At 36.5% G+C, this 18,932-nt stretch overlaps 2 protein-coding genes and 7 non-coding genes across 9 annotated transcripts; 1 reads left to right on the forward strand and 8 right to left on the reverse strand.

Moving 5' to 3' along the window:
- Nucleotides 1–6,241: 6,241 nt before the first annotated feature.
- On the reverse strand, nt 6,242–6,352 carry LOC113748496. Its single transcript, XR_003464353.1, has one exon. It is a non-coding gene; the product is annotated as a small nucleolar RNA snoR97 (small nucleolar RNA).
- A 671-nt stretch (nt 6,353–7,023) lies between these two features.
- LOC113748495 lies at nt 7,024–7,131 on the reverse strand. The gene has a single exon (XR_003464352.1). It is a non-coding gene; the product is annotated as a small nucleolar RNA snoR97 (small nucleolar RNA).
- Nucleotides 7,132–7,422: 291 nt separating this feature from the next.
- On the reverse strand, nt 7,423–7,540 carry LOC113748491. The gene has a single exon (XR_003464348.1). It is a non-coding gene; the product is annotated as a small nucleolar RNA Z278 (small nucleolar RNA).
- Nucleotides 7,541–7,791: 251 nt separating this feature from the next.
- LOC113748490 lies at nt 7,792–7,909 on the reverse strand. The gene has a single exon (XR_003464347.1). It is a non-coding gene; the product is annotated as a small nucleolar RNA Z278 (small nucleolar RNA).
- Nucleotides 7,910–8,194: 285 nt separating this feature from the next.
- Nucleotides 8,195–8,288, reverse strand: LOC113748489. The gene has a single exon (XR_003464346.1). It is a non-coding gene; the product is annotated as a small nucleolar RNA Z223 (small nucleolar RNA).
- Nucleotides 8,289–8,369: 81 nt separating this feature from the next.
- LOC113748505 lies at nt 8,370–8,460 on the reverse strand. The gene has a single exon (XR_003464362.1). It is a non-coding gene; the product is annotated as a small nucleolar RNA U36a (small nucleolar RNA).
- Nucleotides 8,461–8,691: 231 nt separating this feature from the next.
- On the reverse strand, nt 8,692–8,847 carry LOC113748507. The gene has a single exon (XR_003464363.1). It is a non-coding gene; the product is annotated as a small nucleolar RNA snoR134 (small nucleolar RNA).
- A 775-nt stretch (nt 8,848–9,622) lies between these two features.
- Nucleotides 9,623–13,918, reverse strand: LOC113782927. The gene is made up of 2 exons (XM_027328903.1): nt 13,447–13,918; nt 9,623–10,535 (listed from the first exon to the last, which is right to left on the reverse strand). Exons 1-2 carry the CDS (start codon nt 13,811–13,813, stop codon nt 9,841–9,843), a joined length of 1,062 nt encoding a protein of 353 aa, XP_027184704.1. The 5' UTR covers nt 13,814–13,918; the 3' UTR covers nt 9,623–9,840.
- A 1,150-nt stretch (nt 13,919–15,068) lies between these two features.
- Nucleotides 15,069–16,719, forward strand: LOC113783741 (putative pentatricopeptide repeat-containing protein At1g03510). Its single transcript, XM_027329956.1, has one exon. The coding sequence runs from the start codon at nt 15,069–15,071 to the stop codon at nt 16,353–16,355; it is 1,287 nt and encodes a 428-aa protein (XP_027185757.1). The 3' UTR covers nt 16,356–16,719.
- The last annotated feature ends 2,213 nt before the right edge of the window (nt 16,720–18,932 follow it).

The raw sequence follows: 18,932 nt of genomic DNA on the forward strand, positions 1-18,932 counted from the left end.
AGTTTATCTGTGACCTTGATTATAGGTGGAACGTGCATTTTATTAATTAAGTTACGCTTCGTTATCAAATAATAACACTAAATAATCATTTATGATGCTTTAATAGCAAAATTTTACTAAGATGGCAATGCATTTTTTAGAATTTGCGAGTAGGATCAAAATTTGAGCAGCTGAATTAACATATTCAAGTAGTATTATTCATGTACTATAATTTACAACTACTACATCATCGAGACTTGATGAATTAATGAGAACTGTGATTACTGGTTGGTTGTAGTGTTAGAGCTCCATTTCTATCTCTTTAGCTACTTTTGGCTCTATAACATAGTTGTATCTTCGTCGAATTGTATCAAGTTATTGTATTTTCTATATTATTCAAGATATAATCACATTATATTATTGTATTGCAGAAAGAGTCAATATGTATAAATAAAATATTATATATATTTTTATACAATAATATAATGTAATTATACACCACAAATTATAATATATACAATGATCGGACAAAACCAGATACAAATATACAATACAGATGCACCTGTCCCGTCCCCCTGTCTAGAAAATGTCAAAAGTTTTCTTTTTAAATCCAATTGCATTTAGCCTTGAAAGGATGATTCTGTCATTTTAACAAAATTTAAAAATAAGTTATGGCAATATCAGATGCCATGTTAGCATCATGGACCGTCTACGTTCCATGTTTTCCTTTTCCCAAAAACAAAAACAAAAAAAAAATCTTTGTTTGTCTTGGTATTAATTTATTGATCTTTTATTGTTGATGCTCCTCCATTTACTTACAAAATGTGCTCAAACAAGTTATTTATGTGGCAGTTGATAACCAGGTAGTTCAAGGTTCGTAAAATCTTTGAAACAAATTACTAATTATGAAGTAATGAAATAGTAACAGTATCAATCAACTTAAGTGTTAAAATACTTTTGAGTAAATTTCAATCGTAGAATAATCTCGAAGGATGGAGACGCGGACATTGGAAAAATCATTAGCTAATTATTTTCTTAATCTCAAAAAAAAATCAGGTGTACTCTTGGTATAGCTAACCTTCAACCACGTGGCATGGAACAAACAAAGCTTGTTCAACCAAATTGATGTATGGAGTTAGTTTGTTCAACATTCACTGTGGCGCAATCAAAGGGAAAAGATTGAAATAAGCATTTTTAGTACAGCTTATTATAGGTGATGATATAGACAATGAAGTCAGGAAGTTTTAGAGTTAATCTTGTATACACTGACAGTATATACATTATTTTCATTGGATACATGACATATATATAAAATTCAGATTTTTAATTTAAATTCAGGTTAATTGTCGCAAATTTAGTGATAATAATACATACATTGTCAATGTGTATAAAATTAATTCCCAGTTCTATATAGTGTTATTGATGTTAGTGTTGGCCCTAAGTTTGTTCCTCGAAAACAAATATGTAACAATTTTATGTTGTATTAATATGCTCTCTCTAACTTTTGAATTTTGTCAGTATGGACTGAATTTCCCACTAGAGCTTAGTAGATTGTTAAAATAGACATTTGAACGTGCAATTCTGACTAGAAAAAAAGAATATTACGGAACTCCTATTTCGTTTGTTTGTTTATCTACTCTTTTTTTTTTGTTGCAACGATAGGATTCCTATAACCTAATCTAGCCTAATTTAGGGGGATAGAAAAGAGGGATCCGATATGAATATAGGCTCCATCGAAAAAGACCAATTAAGGCTGCCACATATAATGGCAAATTCGTGGGAGGAACGATTGACCTCCTACACCACCAGGATTTAAGTATCTTTGGTGGTGACCACCAGGCCAAAGGCCTAGTGGCGTTTGTTTATCTACTCTGATAATTCAATTCTACTGCCTTCAATCCTTTTTTTTTTTTTTGGCTGCCTTCAATGCTTAATACTTCCATACATAATACCAGCAAGTATGAAATGGGTTCTCCTAAACAATGCCATTTCAATGATTAAGCTGGAATTAGGTGGACGACCATTTTCACTCGTAGTGATACTACACGCAAATGAAGAAAAAAAAAGAAAATGTAGAATAACAGTTCCTATATTAGTAGACAATTCCAAATCAATATTAACTTTCAGCTGAACATAAAAGACATTATAGTATCATATTAACATTTAAATTCCGGTTATGAAAGTTTGGGTAGTTTTCGATCACCATGAAAGGTCATAGGATAGGCTTCTTAAAACTATGACTCACTTGAATATAACAGTTTCTGTAGTAGCAGACAATTCCAGATCAATATTAACTTTCAGTTAAATACAAAAACATTATAGTATCATATAACATTTAAGTTTGGATGATTTTCGATTACTACGAAAGATCATAGGACATGCACCTTAAAATTATAAGTCACTTACAAATCCTTTTCAATAACATAGTTCATCTTTACTGACTGAATCAACAGGACCAGGGGCATAGATAGTTATTAGTGACAAAACGTCATAAACAGTGTAATATTTTTTTGAACGAGGTGTAATTCAGTACAAATTGCTTGTAAAAGTTCATAACAAAAACTCAATTATTATACATGAAATCCAGATGAAAAGTAATAGAATATCACACCTCTATAAAAAAGATGACCAAGAGCAATTTATATATAATTACAAAACGTTTAAAAAATATTATACTGTTCAAGAACGCTTGATCTGACAACTATCCATATCCCGTGCCATTCGAACCAACATTGGTGAATATGCATTGGCATTCAAATACTATATCAGTCAGACCAGTTCACAAACAATGTACACTCTATTAGATCATGTTCGTTGTCACCTCAAGATATCCTCGTCCGCAAGGTGCTAGGAATACGGCTATACTAGCAAGAAAGAACATATAATATTTCTAGTTTCCTGGTATTCCCACCACTGTGGAAAAACTTACATGCTGCAGAAAAGTGTGACAAGGCCTATGTCTGATATTCTTCCAAGCTTGTTGGAACCTTCTACGCTGGTCAAAAAGCTACTGGAATATTTTGTGTTCGCGTGGTTGTGCAGGCCTCGTACTTTCCACGCCCCCGCTTACGAAATACGATGAATGACACAAGCAAGGACAACAGCAGGACACGTACCAAACAAAGTCGTATGCCCAGAAAAGTGATGCCTTCTAAAAAGAATCCTTAAAATGTAATTTTTTCGAACTTTTATTTCCAAATGATGTAGCTTTTGATCTATTTAGACATAAATTTATTAAACAATGCACTCAGAGTACGTTATTTAAAAAACACGTTCACAGATCACGTTTTCTTAAAAATCATCAATCTTTAGGCTGGTGGTCACTAACAAAGATCAATTGCCACATTAAAGTAGTTTTGCTTTAAAAAATGGAAAAATGGCCAATTTAGTCCCTAAACTTTTTTTTACTGTCAATTTAGTCTCCACTTAATTTTTTTGGCCAATTTAATCCCTATACTTATTTATCGGTTCCAATTGAGGAACATCGCGGTGGCGCCACCTTATAATTTCGATGAAACTTCTAATTGAGCAATTAAACAGGGGCATTTCGGATACTTCACTGATGGGCAGTAAAATAAGAAATAAAATAGAAGGAAAAACACAAAACCAGTGAGAAAAACCGGACTGGTGTGTTTGGAGCCGTGAATGTGGCACATAACATGCTGGGAGGGACTATTCCGTCGTACATAGGCCGCCGGTTAATGTACCTTAAAGAGAAAACAAAGTCCTTTAAGAAGTAAAGGGCTGCTTGAATTCTTTCAGGAGATTGCCTGACATTGTTGAATGTACGGAGTGCTGCTTCTTCAAAATTTCTTTAATTGCTGGTTTTGCCTTCTGTGCGCGTAAAACAATACTCTGTAATTGATGCACAAATGGGGTACAGACTTTAGGTTGCCAAGAGTACTGGCAACTATAAACACAGACCAAAAATAACTTTTCCAATGGTGAACGTCCGACGAGTTTTGGCCTGCCAACATTCGACAACCGCCAGAATTGTTTGCCAGCTAGGCCAACGCAGCGCCCTGCTACTCAGTGTAAGGCATTCTTGTCTAAGAAATTCACTGCAGTGCATTCAAGTGTCATCCATTTATTCTGACCTTGTCCCCTCCACCACCTTCACCTCCAGTGCCGGTGTCCTCATCGCCTCCTCCCCCTCATCTTTCCCCTCCTCCACCGCCAGTTTATACACCCCCATCACCTTCACCACCCCCACCGCCACCTGTTTACTCTCCTTCTCCACCGCTTTCTCCGCCACCGCCGGTTTATTCTCTGCCACTTCCTCCTCCCTCACCCCCTCCACCTTCTTCTCCTCCTCCCTCACTGCCTCTACCTTCCTCCTCCTCCATCTCCTCTTCCATCTCCTCCTCTACCTTCTCCCCCTCCTCCATCTCATCCACCGCCATCTCCACCTCCTCCTCGAACTATCTCATCACCTCTACCTTTCCCTCCATCTCCTTCGCCGACTCCGCCATACTGTGTGTGCTCACCGCTACCTTTACAACCAAATTCTCCACCACCTCCTCTATTCTCTCCACCACCTATCCCCTAATATTATAATTCACCACCTCCTCCGCCACCAAACTCATCCCCACCTCCACCACCAGTGTACATTTACTCATCGCCGCCCCCCACCACTTGTACACTCGCCACCTCCACCGCCAGTTGTGCACTCCCCGCCTCCACCTCAATCACCTTCACCACTACATTGTATAGAACCCGTCCACTACCATCACTACCGCCTTGTATAGAACCCCCCCGATCACCACCCCTTCATTAAATCTCTTTGATTTGTTATGTTAATAGGTTAATGAAGTTCGGTGGGTTTTTCTTGCTATAAAAATGTGTTGGTAAATTTTCCCTTCTATTTTACCTCTTATTTTATTGTCCATCAGTGAAGTACCCGAAATACCCCTGTTTAATTGCTCAATTAGAAGTTTCATCAAAATTATAAGGCGGGATGTTCCTCAATTGGAACCGATGAATAAGTATAGGGATTAAATTGGCCAAAAAAATTAAGTGGGGACTAAATTGACAGTAAAAAAAAGTTTAGGGACTAATTTGGCCATTTTCCCTTAAAAAATTCACATCCATCTAATTTGGTGGTGGTTCAGTCCTCTTTGAATTACCCATATACCTCCTTGGATCTGCCCCCTTCCCCTAATATAGGATAGATTAGATTATATAATAGTTATCGTCTTTGGAAAAAAAAAAAAAGATCACATTTTTTCAAAACCTTCAAAAAGTTGCATCATTTGGAAATTTTCACAAACACAGTCCCTTATTTTGAGTAAATTCCAACGGGTGAATGTATGATCTTATAAAAGAAATTGTCAAAGTGATTTTCAAACTTCTTTTAAAAGGGTGAAAAACATATTTACCAAACGTCATGTATCTTCAAAAGTTGCATTCACAAATTGCATTATGTCAAAAGTCGAATAACTCTTTTCAAAAAGCACCACCATTGGAAATTTACTCCTTATTCCTTGCAAAAGCAAATTTGCAATACAATGAAAAAATAAACCTAAGCACATTCAACAGCCCATCAAAATATCCCCCTTTTTCCTTACAAAAAATTACTGACATGCAGAAAGCCAACTACCTAGGGTAGAGAGTAATTGAATGGTTAGATTGATTTTTTTTCCAAAAAAAAGGAATGCTTAGATTGACAAAGAAATTCCAACAAGAGGCACAGAGTTCTACCACAGGGCAAAGTCGACTATAGCATAATTTAACAATACAAAAATCGCCTGCCATTTGAGCGCTCACTATTAGCAAATACCAATATTACTGTTGGAGAGAATCCATTTAAAAATTTTTTGAGTCATTCCTTGACATACGGTATTACCAATAGCATGCCCAAAATACCTTTTCTGGCACTACAGAATTTGGCCAAAGAACAAAGCTAGTATATTGCATCTCGATCATGATTCAGGTAATACAGAGATTTGACCGTAGAATAAGATCACTGTTTGTCTACATCATTTCATCTGAAAGCCCAGTGGCATCTATACTAAAACAGCAAATCACAATACAATTGACAAGAATTCACATCTTCGCACTTTATATTTACATTGGAAGAAAGTAAACAGGTACTCCCAACTTCCCAAAGAGACCTGACGCCCATTTCATGCTGTTGAATGCTGTTAGCTGACTTCAACTATCTTGTCATATTTCAAAAATGGTGCATCTGAGATCAACAAGCTGCACATTACATCATAATTTGAGATGGAAAGAGATGAAATTATAATGTCCTCCATAATCTGATTGTAGTGCTGTGATTTAACTCCACCCTCATGGGGTATTAGATAGGCAAAGCTGATAAACAACACTCCTTTCTTTTCGAGTTTTTCAGTTACAATCACCTTTAGTTAAAAAGGTGTGTGTATAGTTTAAACTCAATCAGTGGAAAGAAGAGCCAATCAATTTTTCTTTGCAACTTCCAACCCTCGCCGCCAAAAGCTCAACAAGGTTGTGCCTCAGTATTACGAATCATCACTAGGATTCTCCAACATGAGACCAAGCTTATGGCATGAGGCACATAATAACTCAAAACCATCTGAAATGCTTCACTGGCCATGACTGGCTCATAAAGCCAGTGTAGGACTTCTTATTCAAAGACTGTTAGTATTCATTATGCCCCTCAGTCATCACAGAGCTGTGTTATTACTAACTTCCGCTTCAGAAAACCTTGCTAAGATTAGAAAATTTTCCAGGATCTCAATTGACTTAGATCCACAACTAAAAATTGATTATCAAATTACAACCTCAGGAAAAATCCAATAATTTCACACTCTGAAGTAATCACCAAGCAGGTTCTCCCTTAAAGCAGGGAATTGAGGTTTACTACACCTCAAATAAGCCATCCTTGACTCAGCTTTCAGATCAGATTAAACAGACAAGTTTTTCATTCATCCTAGACATTAGTCCAAGCACATCCAAAAGAAGGAAATATATTCCAAGCAACCAAGCAATTAAGATAGATCACTGGTAACCAAAACAAACATGCTGGATAAGATTCTGGCACAAGACATGGAATTTTGAACCAAATTTAGTGTTGTTATTTAACTCCAATCTCGTCAGCATTCAAGAGAAAGAAGCTGATGGCAACACATACTTCTCTGAGTTTTTCAGACCCTAAACCCACAACAGATTTAGTCGGGTAAGAGTATAGTTAAACTCAATCATACTAAACAACGATCCACGTTTTCATTTGTATGCAAACCATAGTAACATCAGCCAAAAATCCTGTCAAGGGACAAGACAAATCATCAAACTACTGTAAAAATACAAGTGCATGTTCTTTTACTCATTTTACTAAACAAACATGGTATCATATTCATTGACAACCATAATAACAACATTTTCACAGATTTCATCAGAACAATATTTCATTTTTCTTGTACTATTAAAAATCAAAGACAAGAAGGAAAAAAAAAGATTACTGCCTCAGTTAAATCCCGTGTGATCGTGTGCAATGTAGCTTCACCAAGTAGGTTCTCTCTGCAAAAGCAGAGACTTGGCTCCACTACACCTCATATAGGTGGATTATATCATCAATGGCATTTGAAATACAAAAGATCAATCATAATTACAAAAATACGTTCAATGAAAACGAATGAAATAAGAAAAATTCAAATCAACGGCTATAGTCTCAGATTAATCCCTTATAAACATAGTAATATCATCTATTGGTGTTATTACTACACCTGAAATACTATCCAGCAACATTATTCACAGATTTCATCAGAACAACTTTTTCTTATTTCCTGTACTCTTGAAAATCAAAGACGAAGAAAAAAAGACCAGATTTCTGCCTCAGTTAAATCCCATAGGATCATGTGCAATGTAGCTTCACCAAGTAGGTTCTCTCTGCAAAAGCAGAGACTTGGCTCCACTACACCTCATATAGGTGGATTATATCATCACAGGCATTTTTGAAATACAAAAGATCAATCATAATTAGAAAGAATACGTTCAACAAAAATGAATGAAATAAAAAATTCAAATCAACGGCTACAGTCTCAGATAAATCCCTTATAAACACAGTAATATCATGTTCTGGTGTAATTGCTACACCTCAAATACTATCCAGCTTATACTAACTTATCTTCATTGACTGCTAAACCATTTCCACTATTAACAAATGCATAAATAATTTGATTATCAGAATTATTATTATAAAAAATCAATAAACGATAAGTAATTGCAAAAATGAAAAGGGCTCAGAGGAATATTACAGCTCTATCAATCAAGAATTTTCTGAAGCAGAACTGGCATTATAAGCTGAATTTTCATCATCCCCGCCGAAATTAACACAAAGAATATGTTATGCATCTTAAAAATAATGAATATCTCAACAGAATAACACAAAAGATAGTAATTTGTTGATTTGGCTCATATCAAGAAATTCAACCATTTTTTAAATTTTGCATCAGAGAAATGCTCTCAGAAGCGCGGATAAATCCAATTTAATCATCGCCAAAGAAAAACAATTTTCAAAATTAAAGCTAAATTTGAAGACAATTTAGCGGATGTTCTTAGAAGTAAAACAACAAGATTGAATTTTCCCCACGTTGACACCGCCGGTAAATTTTCATATTTGCCTCCTTGACTAGACCTTTTTTCATTTATGTAAAATCCAGAAAAAAAGCTAAAGGTGTTGAGGCAAGTCATTCGAAATTGGATAAAAAACAATCAGATGAAGGCTAATCAAAATATAGCCGTTGCTTTGACACAGATTCAGCCCTGGGATGAAATTAGGTACATGAGGCTGAACTGCAACACTGAACGGCGACGTTTTAGCACGAGCTTTGGGGCAATCTTCTTCATTTAATATAGATTCGGAGCAGCCCGGGAGGCTACGTGCAATTCTATCAATTTCTGAGATTGAAAAAAAAAACCACAAAAAAGAGAAATTCGGTGTGTGTTCTGTGTGTGAGAGTTGGAGGAAGAATGGTGGAGGGCGGATTGAATGAAGGGGAAAATTTAGGGTTTTATAGAAGAGAGAAGAGGAGACTGCTTTGGAACCCTAACCCCTAAAATCAGGGTTTTATAGACTGCATTGGGTTTTGTTTGGATCAAGCCCATCAAATCAACCCATTGGGCTCAGGGGTTTATGGGGAGTGGCATTTTTTTTCTTTTTTTTTTTTAATCTGTTATGTAAAAATTGTTCAAGAATTCTTCTATAATTAACTTGCAAGTAACTCTATACAAGAATTTCTTTCGCAGGTCTAATTAAGGTAGGCTATAATTTTGAAAGAGAAAAGGAGCGTAAATGAGAGATTTGAATTTGAAACCTCCCACTTACATAAAAAAAAATTGATAAGTTATAATTTGTAGAATATAACAATGCACACTTAAAATTTAGCATTTATTAGGATAAAATTTCTGAACACTATTAGTATAAAAGTTTTGCTTTATTTAAAATTTTTTTAAAAAAAATTTCTGAACACTATTACAATTTACATGATTTTTATTCGAAATTAAATTACTCTTTTGGCCATGTGGTAAAAATCTACGCCAAGTGTAAAAGAATTCAATATTTGGTACCATTTCCCTTGGGTTCTATTCACCAAGTTTTGTTTGGACAAAAACCAGTTCTAACAGCGCAAGAATTTAGCAATGTAAATACCAGAGGCCGAGATTTAAAGAAGAATTGAGGGCAACCACTTTTGACTGTCAAACCATATGACATCTTCTAAAGTTGTGAATTTAGTGAACTTGCTGTGGCAGAATATAGGAAACAAGTTACAAAAGTAATGGGATAATGTGGGGAAAGTACAAAATCTTATCCCAGCTATACAATTTGATGAGCAAATTCTATGGTCTCAGCGCTGAAATCAGGATAAGCAGACCTGTTAGTCAAGCAATCATCCATGTCAGGTGTCTATATCCAGCCCATTTAGCGGCAACGCGGAGACCAATTGCCAATGCAGCACAAAGAAGAGGAATTGGAACTCTCCTAACTGGTCCAGTAACCTCATTTTCTTTGCCATCTGAACGTTGCTTTGAATGTTGAATGATGGCCAGTGCCAGATATGAGGCCAGCACTATGATTCTAATCCAAGGTTCTCCCACACCAGCTAAAACAGCTGCCGCAGGCAATGCAGAAGAGACATAATCTCTCTTCTTAACAAAACGAGAAAAACTAAACAAACCCAAAAGTAATATCCAAAAGAATAGCTCAGAAATGTAGCTCCTAACAGCAGCAAGACCGATTAATCCAGCTAACGTGAGCATGTATGGCTGGCTATTTACAGAGTCAGGAACAGTCGCTTCAGAGATAGCAAGTACGGCTGATGACAGGACGATAACTGTTGAAAGCTCTGGAATAGGAGCATATGCAATCACCCAGGAGTAGGATGCTCGAATGGTGTAAAATGTAGTCTCAATACCTCTAATCAAGGATGTAATTGGATCCCCTATAAAATGGAATACAAGGGCTAATGCGAGTTTTAAGATGTATCCAAGGAATTGGAAGATAGCTGCCACAGCCTTCTTCCAGTTGGACAATTCCCACAAGACAGTTCTCCAGGCATAAAGTGCAAAAGCCAATGCTGCATGTCATTCACAGTCAACAAAAGAATCAGTCAACTCATAATCTTTTTTACGCTCGTGAAGAGAACCACTTCTTAAATCAAAGGCTAACAAAAACTACAGAATTACGAAAATATAGGTTGGCATGGCCTTTTCACTTTCTTACTTTGGTTTTTAAGTAAATAGTTGCAAGTCATCTTACATTAAGTCCATTAGATATATAGTCCATTATCACAAAAATATATTAAAATCAGAACACCTAAATCAAATTAGCAAACTAGAGTTAGATATGCGTTTAACAAAGAAACTGAGAAATATAGGCTACCAACAAATGTTCTCTTGAGAACAAAAAGGGCAAGAAACAGAAAACCATAAACAAATCAATGAATCATGTTATGTAGTCGCCCAATGACTAGAGCTTTCTTGAATCAGGGTGTCACTTTCACCATCATTTTCCATATACAAATTAAAACATCTCTCCCTTACAGTAGTAACTAATAGATCTGAACATTCTTTACCATTTGCAGTTTATATTTCTGTTCCTTCTAATCAATAATACCATTACACTTATGTCCTTTTTCATTGAGGATTTGTTTCTTTCATAGGCTACTGAAGTTAATGTATCAGAATGCGCTTTATCATGAAAGATTCTAACTGAGCTTTCATGCAAGATTATTAACATATATTTACCCCTCCATTCTTGGACCACAAACAATGATCAGATAAAACTCATTATTTTGCATGCCTGAAAAGTTCCAGAACTGCAAATGTCTCAAGGTCACCACTGGACTTGAATATGAAGGTTAACATACGAGTTAACCACTTAATCTACTCATACAAGGACTTATATACAAAATTTGAACACAGACTTGCATCATTCATGTTGTTAAGCAACACATAAGCACCAACAATGGAGGCATGCACCTCTTAAGTAATGACTCCCAAGTCATGAAAACTAACAATATTTGAGTGAAAAATAATGACACAAATTAGAAGAACATTTTAAACCAAAATGATTAAGAAAAATATCCACCTGCATAAGTTGAGCCTAAAAGACAAAGCAAAAGTAAAGCACGTAGAAACATTTAAATTCATGCTGGTCCGAAAATTTAACTTAATGAGGGAAATCAGAAACGACTCAATGGCAGCATTTGATATAAAGGTTTCGGATTTGAATTACTTTAAATGACTCAGGGTAAAACTATCCTACTGAAGCTAGTACTTCAGTCTCTGGTCTTGTGACAAAAGAAGAAAAGGACTAATTGAGTACTATGAACCCTGATACTAAGCTAACTCTTGTGAGATAATGATGAATATGACTCAATAAGAGGCAAAAATCTATCTTATAACGTGTTGAACCATAAAAGCTTTCTCCTTGGTTGACTATATTCATTGGTATTCCCAACATCAATTTGGAAATTAAAGGAACCGATCTCTCTCTGGAGGTTAGATTAATTTACAACAACCCTAACTGGTAGTCGAAATGAAAACAGGCTTTTTACTTGGTGATGGTATTTCTCATTGCCCTAGATGTTGCAGCTTGCTTTTTGCTCCTACATAACAACCTGTCTTGAAAGTCCAGAACATGTTGCTGAAGTTTCCTGTGCCATGAAAAGGTCCATACCTATCTAGTTGGGCTTATCCCAAGTCTATTTTTATAAAGATGACCAATTAAGTGTAAATTAGACTCACAGTTCCTTTCAGTGTGCATGTTACCAGTTTTATTTTACACGCAGTCATGCTCACCTCAATGTTCTTGGGATTAATGGATTATAAAAACTTGCATCCGACGTAAAAGGTAAAATAAACACCTCATTTAGCAATCCTCGATGGAATTTGTAAACTAATGAGCCTATACTCAACACTCTTGACCTCTGCCTCCAAGTGATTTAGCTCGTATGGTTATTATCCCTAGCAGCAAACATCATATAAAGCATGAGGCAAAAAGTTTAATGTTCCTATTACAAAATAAATGCCTCTATTGCACTTCCCAAGAGAAACACTGAGGAAAAAAATCATTGCAGCCATCAAAAGCAACACATTTGGCCCCACCAGTTTTTAAAAGTTTACAATTTGAAAGATAACAATAATTAAGCAACACAATATACTGTTGACCAGTAATGTGTGACTGTTTATATTGCACTTGAGGAGGTTCAAAGTTGTTTCAGCCATGGCAGGATCATGACTTTAGCTACAGGGGGATGATAATCCTTGACATTATTTTGTGCAAGGTGATCTGACTCAAACAGTTGTGCATTTGGCCGAGGATGCAAGCTCCAACTGGGTTCTTTTACCTTTGATGGCTAAACAAGTAAAAAGCAACTCATCAATAGGTTGAGTAGTGAAAATGAGAATCTTTATTCCTCTGGGCATATGGGGGTGGGTGGTACCAAAGTCCAGGGACAACAAAGGAACTACTTTTATTTCACCCCTCAACTTTCCTTTCCTTTGCTTTGCTTTCTTAATCAATATCGAATACCCAAAAGTCAGCCATAGAACTATCCATATAGTATATGAGTTTGTAATCCCCCTTCTGCTTTGCAGTCAGTTTCCTAACACTTGTGATCCCAAAATTCATCATTTTACGTGACTGAACATTCACTCCATAGTGTGTAGAACAACTGAATTGGTACTTTGCTAAGTCACGGCTTCGATAGGATGTACTTAAGTGGTAGGACTCAACTCTCATACACCCAATGGCGACTTCATACACATTCATCATCATAACTATAATACATGATCAAGAATACAGTAGCAAAACTGTATCAAACTATATCGGCACATGAGCAAATTGACAGTTACAGGACAGTGAAATCCATAATCGAATTTCTTCCTCTCAACACCTATATGTCACTAAAAATTCATTCTTTAACATCCACACTAGTCCTGAAAGGCTCAAAACCTGGGAAGTTGAAATAAAAGAAGAAATACCTATAAACCAAGGCCATCTGATTGGCTTATCGGGAGCTTCTTTAGTCAAGGGTCTGAACCTATCAGGCATGGTACTCTGCCCTCTAGCCTCCAATTCAGCTTTATCCATTTCCTCATTCTCCTCAGCCTTAGCAAAAAGCCCAAAACTTCTCTTATTGTCGAATGTGACCCCAAGATTCTTCCCAAAAGGCAGGCGTTTTCCTTGAAGCTTGAAGGGGTTAGCTTTATCTAAAGAAGGGTAAAATGGGATTGAATGGTTCAGAGTGGGAGTAAAGAAAGATGGCTTTTGAAAAGAGGGTTTAAATTTAAATGGAGTTTTGAGAGATGGGTTAGGCGAAAAGAGTCTTGAAAGAGTTATCATCGACATGGATTTTTAGGGTTTAAGGAATCTTGGAGACAGGTGAAGAAGAAGAAGAAGAAGAAACTTTCAATCCACGGGTTACCTGGGTCCGAGTACTAGATTCGGATTCTTCATGGCGTGTCGTTCAGGCCTATGATCTAGGCCTTTGATAAGCCCGAGTAAAAACTGACCTTCAGCCTCATGTTGGGCCTGTCTAGTTTAACTGTCTGAACATTATTCAACAAGGTTGGTCCTTTCTGGTATGACGCCCACCCAGCCTAGTTTAGAGTTGGCTTAAGTTAAAATTTAATATGTACAAAATATTATGATGATAATAATTTGGCATATTTTCACATTAACAAGAAAATTCTAGTTAATCATTACAAAAAAATCTTTGTTAAAGCTTCAATGAATCCAAAGAAAAGCTAATTCAGTAACACATTGCCTAGATCCTTCTGCAAAAGAGGTATCGAGCAGTGATGATGAGCGCTAAAAAAAACCCCCCTTTTTTTTTTTATAAAAGATTAGGCACAAGATTGTTAGATAATCTTCTCACACTCTTTTATTCTTTATGTCAATTTACAATTAGAAAACAAAATGTTTTTGAAGCTTAAAGTAAAACAAAATATGCCTTTTCTTTTCTTTTACTTTTTTTTGGTTTTAAGTTCTTCAAATGTTTGAAAATGTATCATCAACATCTTTCGTACGTGAAATCCCCAATGGTTTACAATGTCAATTTGGATGGTTCTCATCGTCTTCAAGATTCATTGAAATTATGAGAGCTTTGCAAATATTTTTAAACGATAAGGGAGTAATCTGATTCTCACACAAATGCACAAAAAGGTCTCATATATTTTAGCCAGAAAAAAAAATAAAGGATATGTTGCTAACTTTTATAAATCAAGTATTAAAAAAAAGATTAATATTCTATACACTGAAAGTATATACACTTTCACCATTTGATGCATGACACGTAATCTAAATTTGAATTTGAAATCCAAATTTTACATATTTGTCGTGTATCTAACATAATAATATAAATACTGTCAGTGTATATAAGATTTATTCTTAAAAAATTCGAATTTTAAAGGATAAATAAAAGCCGTCGGATCCTCATGGACTCTAAATTAAGCAAGCTTCCTTCGCTATTATGAGATTTCCTTGACCCAAACTGAATAACCTCTTAGAAACTCAGTGAAACCGAGATTATTAAACCAAAGTTGGCCTGATTAGGCTTTTAAAAATCGGTTATAACCGCCAAAAACTAACCAACCAACCAAACATGGGCTCGTATTCATCGAACCACCTCCGTTTGCTTTCCTACACTAAGCTCCTAGCTTCTCACGTCAACGGTGGCCGTCACCAGAAAGCCCTCGGTCTTTTCCACCATATCCACTCTTCTCTATCCTTCGCATTGGACCCTTTTATCTTCCCTCTTGCCCTCAAATCCTGCGCATCCCTTCACTGCTCTGATCTGGGCACTTCGATTCACGCACTCACCTACAAATGGTCTTTCGTATCAAACCCATTTGTGGCTTCTGCTCTCGTCGACATGTATGGCAAATGCATCTCAATTTCATCCGCCCGCCGACTGTTCGATGAAATTCCTCAAAGAAATGCAGTCGTTTGGAACGCTATGATTTCGCTCTACGCCCATTCAAGTGATATGTCTGCTGCTATGGACTTGTTTGAAGTTATGGATGTTTTGCCTAGTGTGTCGAGTTTTAACTCGATTATAGCTGGATTTTTGGAAATGGATGACGGGTTTTATAAGGCCATTGGGTTTTATAGGCGAATGCTGAAGTTGGGTTTGGCGCCTAATTTGATTACGGTTCTTGCTCTTTTACGTGCTTGTTTGGGTGTATCCTCGTTGAATTTGATTAAAGAAATTCATGGTTATGCAGTGAGGAATGAATTTGAGCCGAGTATGCACTTGAGGAGCGGGTTAATTGAAGCGTATGGGCGATGCGGGTGCCTTAGAAATGCAGATTCTGTGTTTCAGCAAATGAAGGAAAGAGATGTGGTTGCTTGGAGTAGTTTGATATCAGCTTACGCACTTCAAGGTGAGGCAAGAACTGCACTAGAAATATTCGCGCAGATGGAAATAGCGAATGTAAAGCCTGATGAGATTACGTTTTTGGCTGTTCTGAAAGCTTGTAGTCATGCAGGATTAGCTGATGAGGCACGAGTGTACTTCGCCCGTATACAAAATTGTTATGGGGTGGAAGCAAATAGCGATCATTATGCTTGTTTAGTTGATGTTTTGAGCAGAGCTGGTAGATTACGTGAGGCTTATGAAGTTATAAAAGGAATGCCAGTAAAGGTGACTGTAAAAGCTTGGGGAGCATTACTTGCGGCTTCCAGAACCTATGGAGAAGTGGAGCTCGGGGAAATTGCTGGAAGAGCATTGCTTGAGATGGAGCCAGAAAATCCTGCTAATTATGTGATATTGGCAAGACTTTATTCTAATGCTGGAAGACCTACAAAAGCAGAAGAAATTAGAAGAGAAATGAAGGAAAGGGGCCTGAAGGCTACACCTGGTAGTAGTTGGACAATACACCAAAATTGAGGTACAATGTTAAAGGACTGAGGGAATCTAATCAATAGATTAACTCTGCTGAAGACACTGTGGTTTGACATTTATAAGAACAGACTAAGAATATGAGGGCCTGAAGTCTCCAAGAATTGCTCATGCTGGTCGGGTCTCTGCACTGAGCATATGAACTATACATTCTTCAAGATTTTAGTAATTTACAAAATGATATTGAGGAGTTTAAAGACCTGAAATTTTAAAATCTCATGATGGCAACTTGTTCACTTTTGCACAACTGGTTTACCGATGATGATCACCATTTTTTGTATCCTTTGCGATTCTGACTCGAAGAAACTTGTAATTTTTTTGGCTGTATGCTAATTGAATGATTAGCCAAACATATCTGGCCTTTCATCCTTCTCGAATGACTTTGCACTGTGGCTTCCTTTTTGTTTTGGCCACATTTTTTTAAAGGCTCCTATTCCAAGCATATGTTGTTGATTTTTCTTGACCAGCCAATAGAAAGGCAGTCAGTCTTGCATATCCAAAGGCATTCTTGTTTTTCTTCTCTGTTTCCCCACAAACACCAAAGCAATAGGCAAATTTCTCAGAATAATGTTAAAAAATATATTGCAAGAACTGGGTAATTGGGAAAATGCGGCGACCAAAAAAATTTTTTTTTTTAAGGAATAGGATGTGCGGCGACGAATTTGTTAATTTTGTTGCACTACAGTCCCACGAGGACTAAAGTGCAAAAGATGATTTTTTTAAAAAAAATCTTTTTGGGGGTAAATAGGGCTGGCACACACGAGATGTGCGGTGGCCTCTATTTTTCTTTGGTCCTCACTTGACATTTGCACTTGTATGCTTCAAATTTTGTGAAGAAAAACTAGAAGAAAAGACAAACCAATTGCAACCTGTTCAAGCAGATTGTTATCACAATTTATAAGCACTTGGAAATCCAAATTCAAAAAGATGTAAAAAACTGAAGGTGGTTGTCAATCGCGGGCTGCAAACAGTGTATACGTTTGGTTCATTTATTAAAAAGCAACAACAGCACTGATATCTTATCAGATTACCCAAGTTCGTGCGATCAATGTTCAGTGTTGGCTAAAATTCTAGTCTTATAAGGTGAAGTGTTTGCCAGAACTTATCAATCAGATTACCCAGGTTCGTAAAGTAGATGTTCAGTGTTGGCTAAAATTCTAGTCCTAGAAGGTGAAATGTCTGCAGCTAGGATGGATGGCGATTCGAAAATGTAGTAACCTTCTCCCAGCAAGAGTAGGACGCAACGCCTCTATCACCAGTTTCTGTGTAATTTAGCTAAGTCACTGTCGAGTGTTTCATATTTCATACATTGCATGCAAATGAAGACATTATCGTTCTCATCGGTTTTATCCGATGCTATCTCTCACTTTTTGGGTTTAATTGTTGAAGTATATACGTTTGTTTCATTTGTTAAAAACCAGGAGCAGCACCAATATCTTATCAGATTACCCAGGTTCGTGCTGTCGATGCTCAAGGTGAAGTGTCTGCTAGCTACGATGGATGGTGATTTGAAAATGTAGTAACCTTCTCCCAACAAAAGTAGGACACAACGCCTCTATCACCCGTTTCTGTGCTTTGTTCTGCATTTTGTTTTTACTCACCTATTCCATTCGTGCCAAAACCCTCAGTTGGATCATTATTTAGCCGAGTGACTGTCGAATGTTTCATACATTGCACGCAAATGAAGGCATTATTTTTCTTATTGGTTGTATCCAATGTTGATCTCCCACTTTTTGCTCCTACTTGTTGAAGTAGTGAGCTATGAGTAGATTGGGACTACAGCGGACAGGCCTTATCAAATTTTTCCCCTCTTTGGAAACCTTGTACTGTTTTCTCTCCACAAACGTATTTTCTTTTTCTTCTTTGTGATCTATCGGGTAATGGATTCCGTGAAACTTCTAAGAAGCTGTATCATATGTCACTACTAAAGGTTTAGAATTTGAGCACGACTTGAATGGTTGAGCAAGTTCATGTTACAAATGAATTCAGTACTATGAAAACAGGAAATAGGTTAGCCGTCAAATGCACGTAGCTCACAACCACCGGGAAATATCATACACGATATACTCTGCTGTCTCACTCATTTATTGCCTGCTCTTGAAACTACAGTGTGGCCTAAAGAGGGACTCTTAGATCAGCTCCAATCTTTTATTGCTGCTCTTGATACTAGGATCTGGCCTAAAGAGGAAATCCTTTGATGTCAGATGATTAAGACCTCGAAAGTTTTTTGAAATGAAAAGAGCGATTGGGTTGAAAAAATAAAAGATTTCTAACCATCTTGTTATCCTATAACATAGGCTAAAAATGTAAAAAGGAGAGGATAGAGCATATGTTATGAGATTATACTCGTCTTTTATTAATATTTTGTTTTGACTGCATCACACTATGTATTATTTGATAATCCCATATTTTTTACCTTTGGTTCAAATTTAATTGAAATGGAGGAAATTCAAAGATGTTTACGGTTTCATAGATCTCAACAACACGGTTTTCTATATTCACTTATCTTTCAGGACTATATTTATGTACTTACTCATGAATCATGATCATATTTTAAACCGATTA

This window comes from Coffea eugenioides, chromosome 9 (assembly GCF_003713205.1).
Source record: "Coffea eugenioides isolate CCC68of chromosome 9, Ceug_1.0, whole genome shotgun sequence".
Classification (NCBI taxonomy): domain Eukaryota; kingdom Viridiplantae; phylum Streptophyta; class Magnoliopsida; order Gentianales; family Rubiaceae; genus Coffea; species Coffea eugenioides.

Excerpts from the sequence above, each read along its gene's own strand:
- LOC113782927 (XM_027328903.1), bottom strand. The coding sequence starts at position 13,813 with ATGTCGATGATAACTCTTTCAAGACTCTTTTCGCCTAACCCATCTCTC. Across the intron at positions 10,536-13,446 it reads CAGATGGCCTTGGTTTATAG|CATTGGCTTTTGCACTTTAT; the intron begins GTATTTCTTCTT and ends AATGACATGCAG.
- LOC113783741 (XM_027329956.1), top strand. The coding sequence starts at position 15,069 with ATGGGCTCGTATTCATCGAACCACCTCCGTTTGCTTTCCTACACTAAG.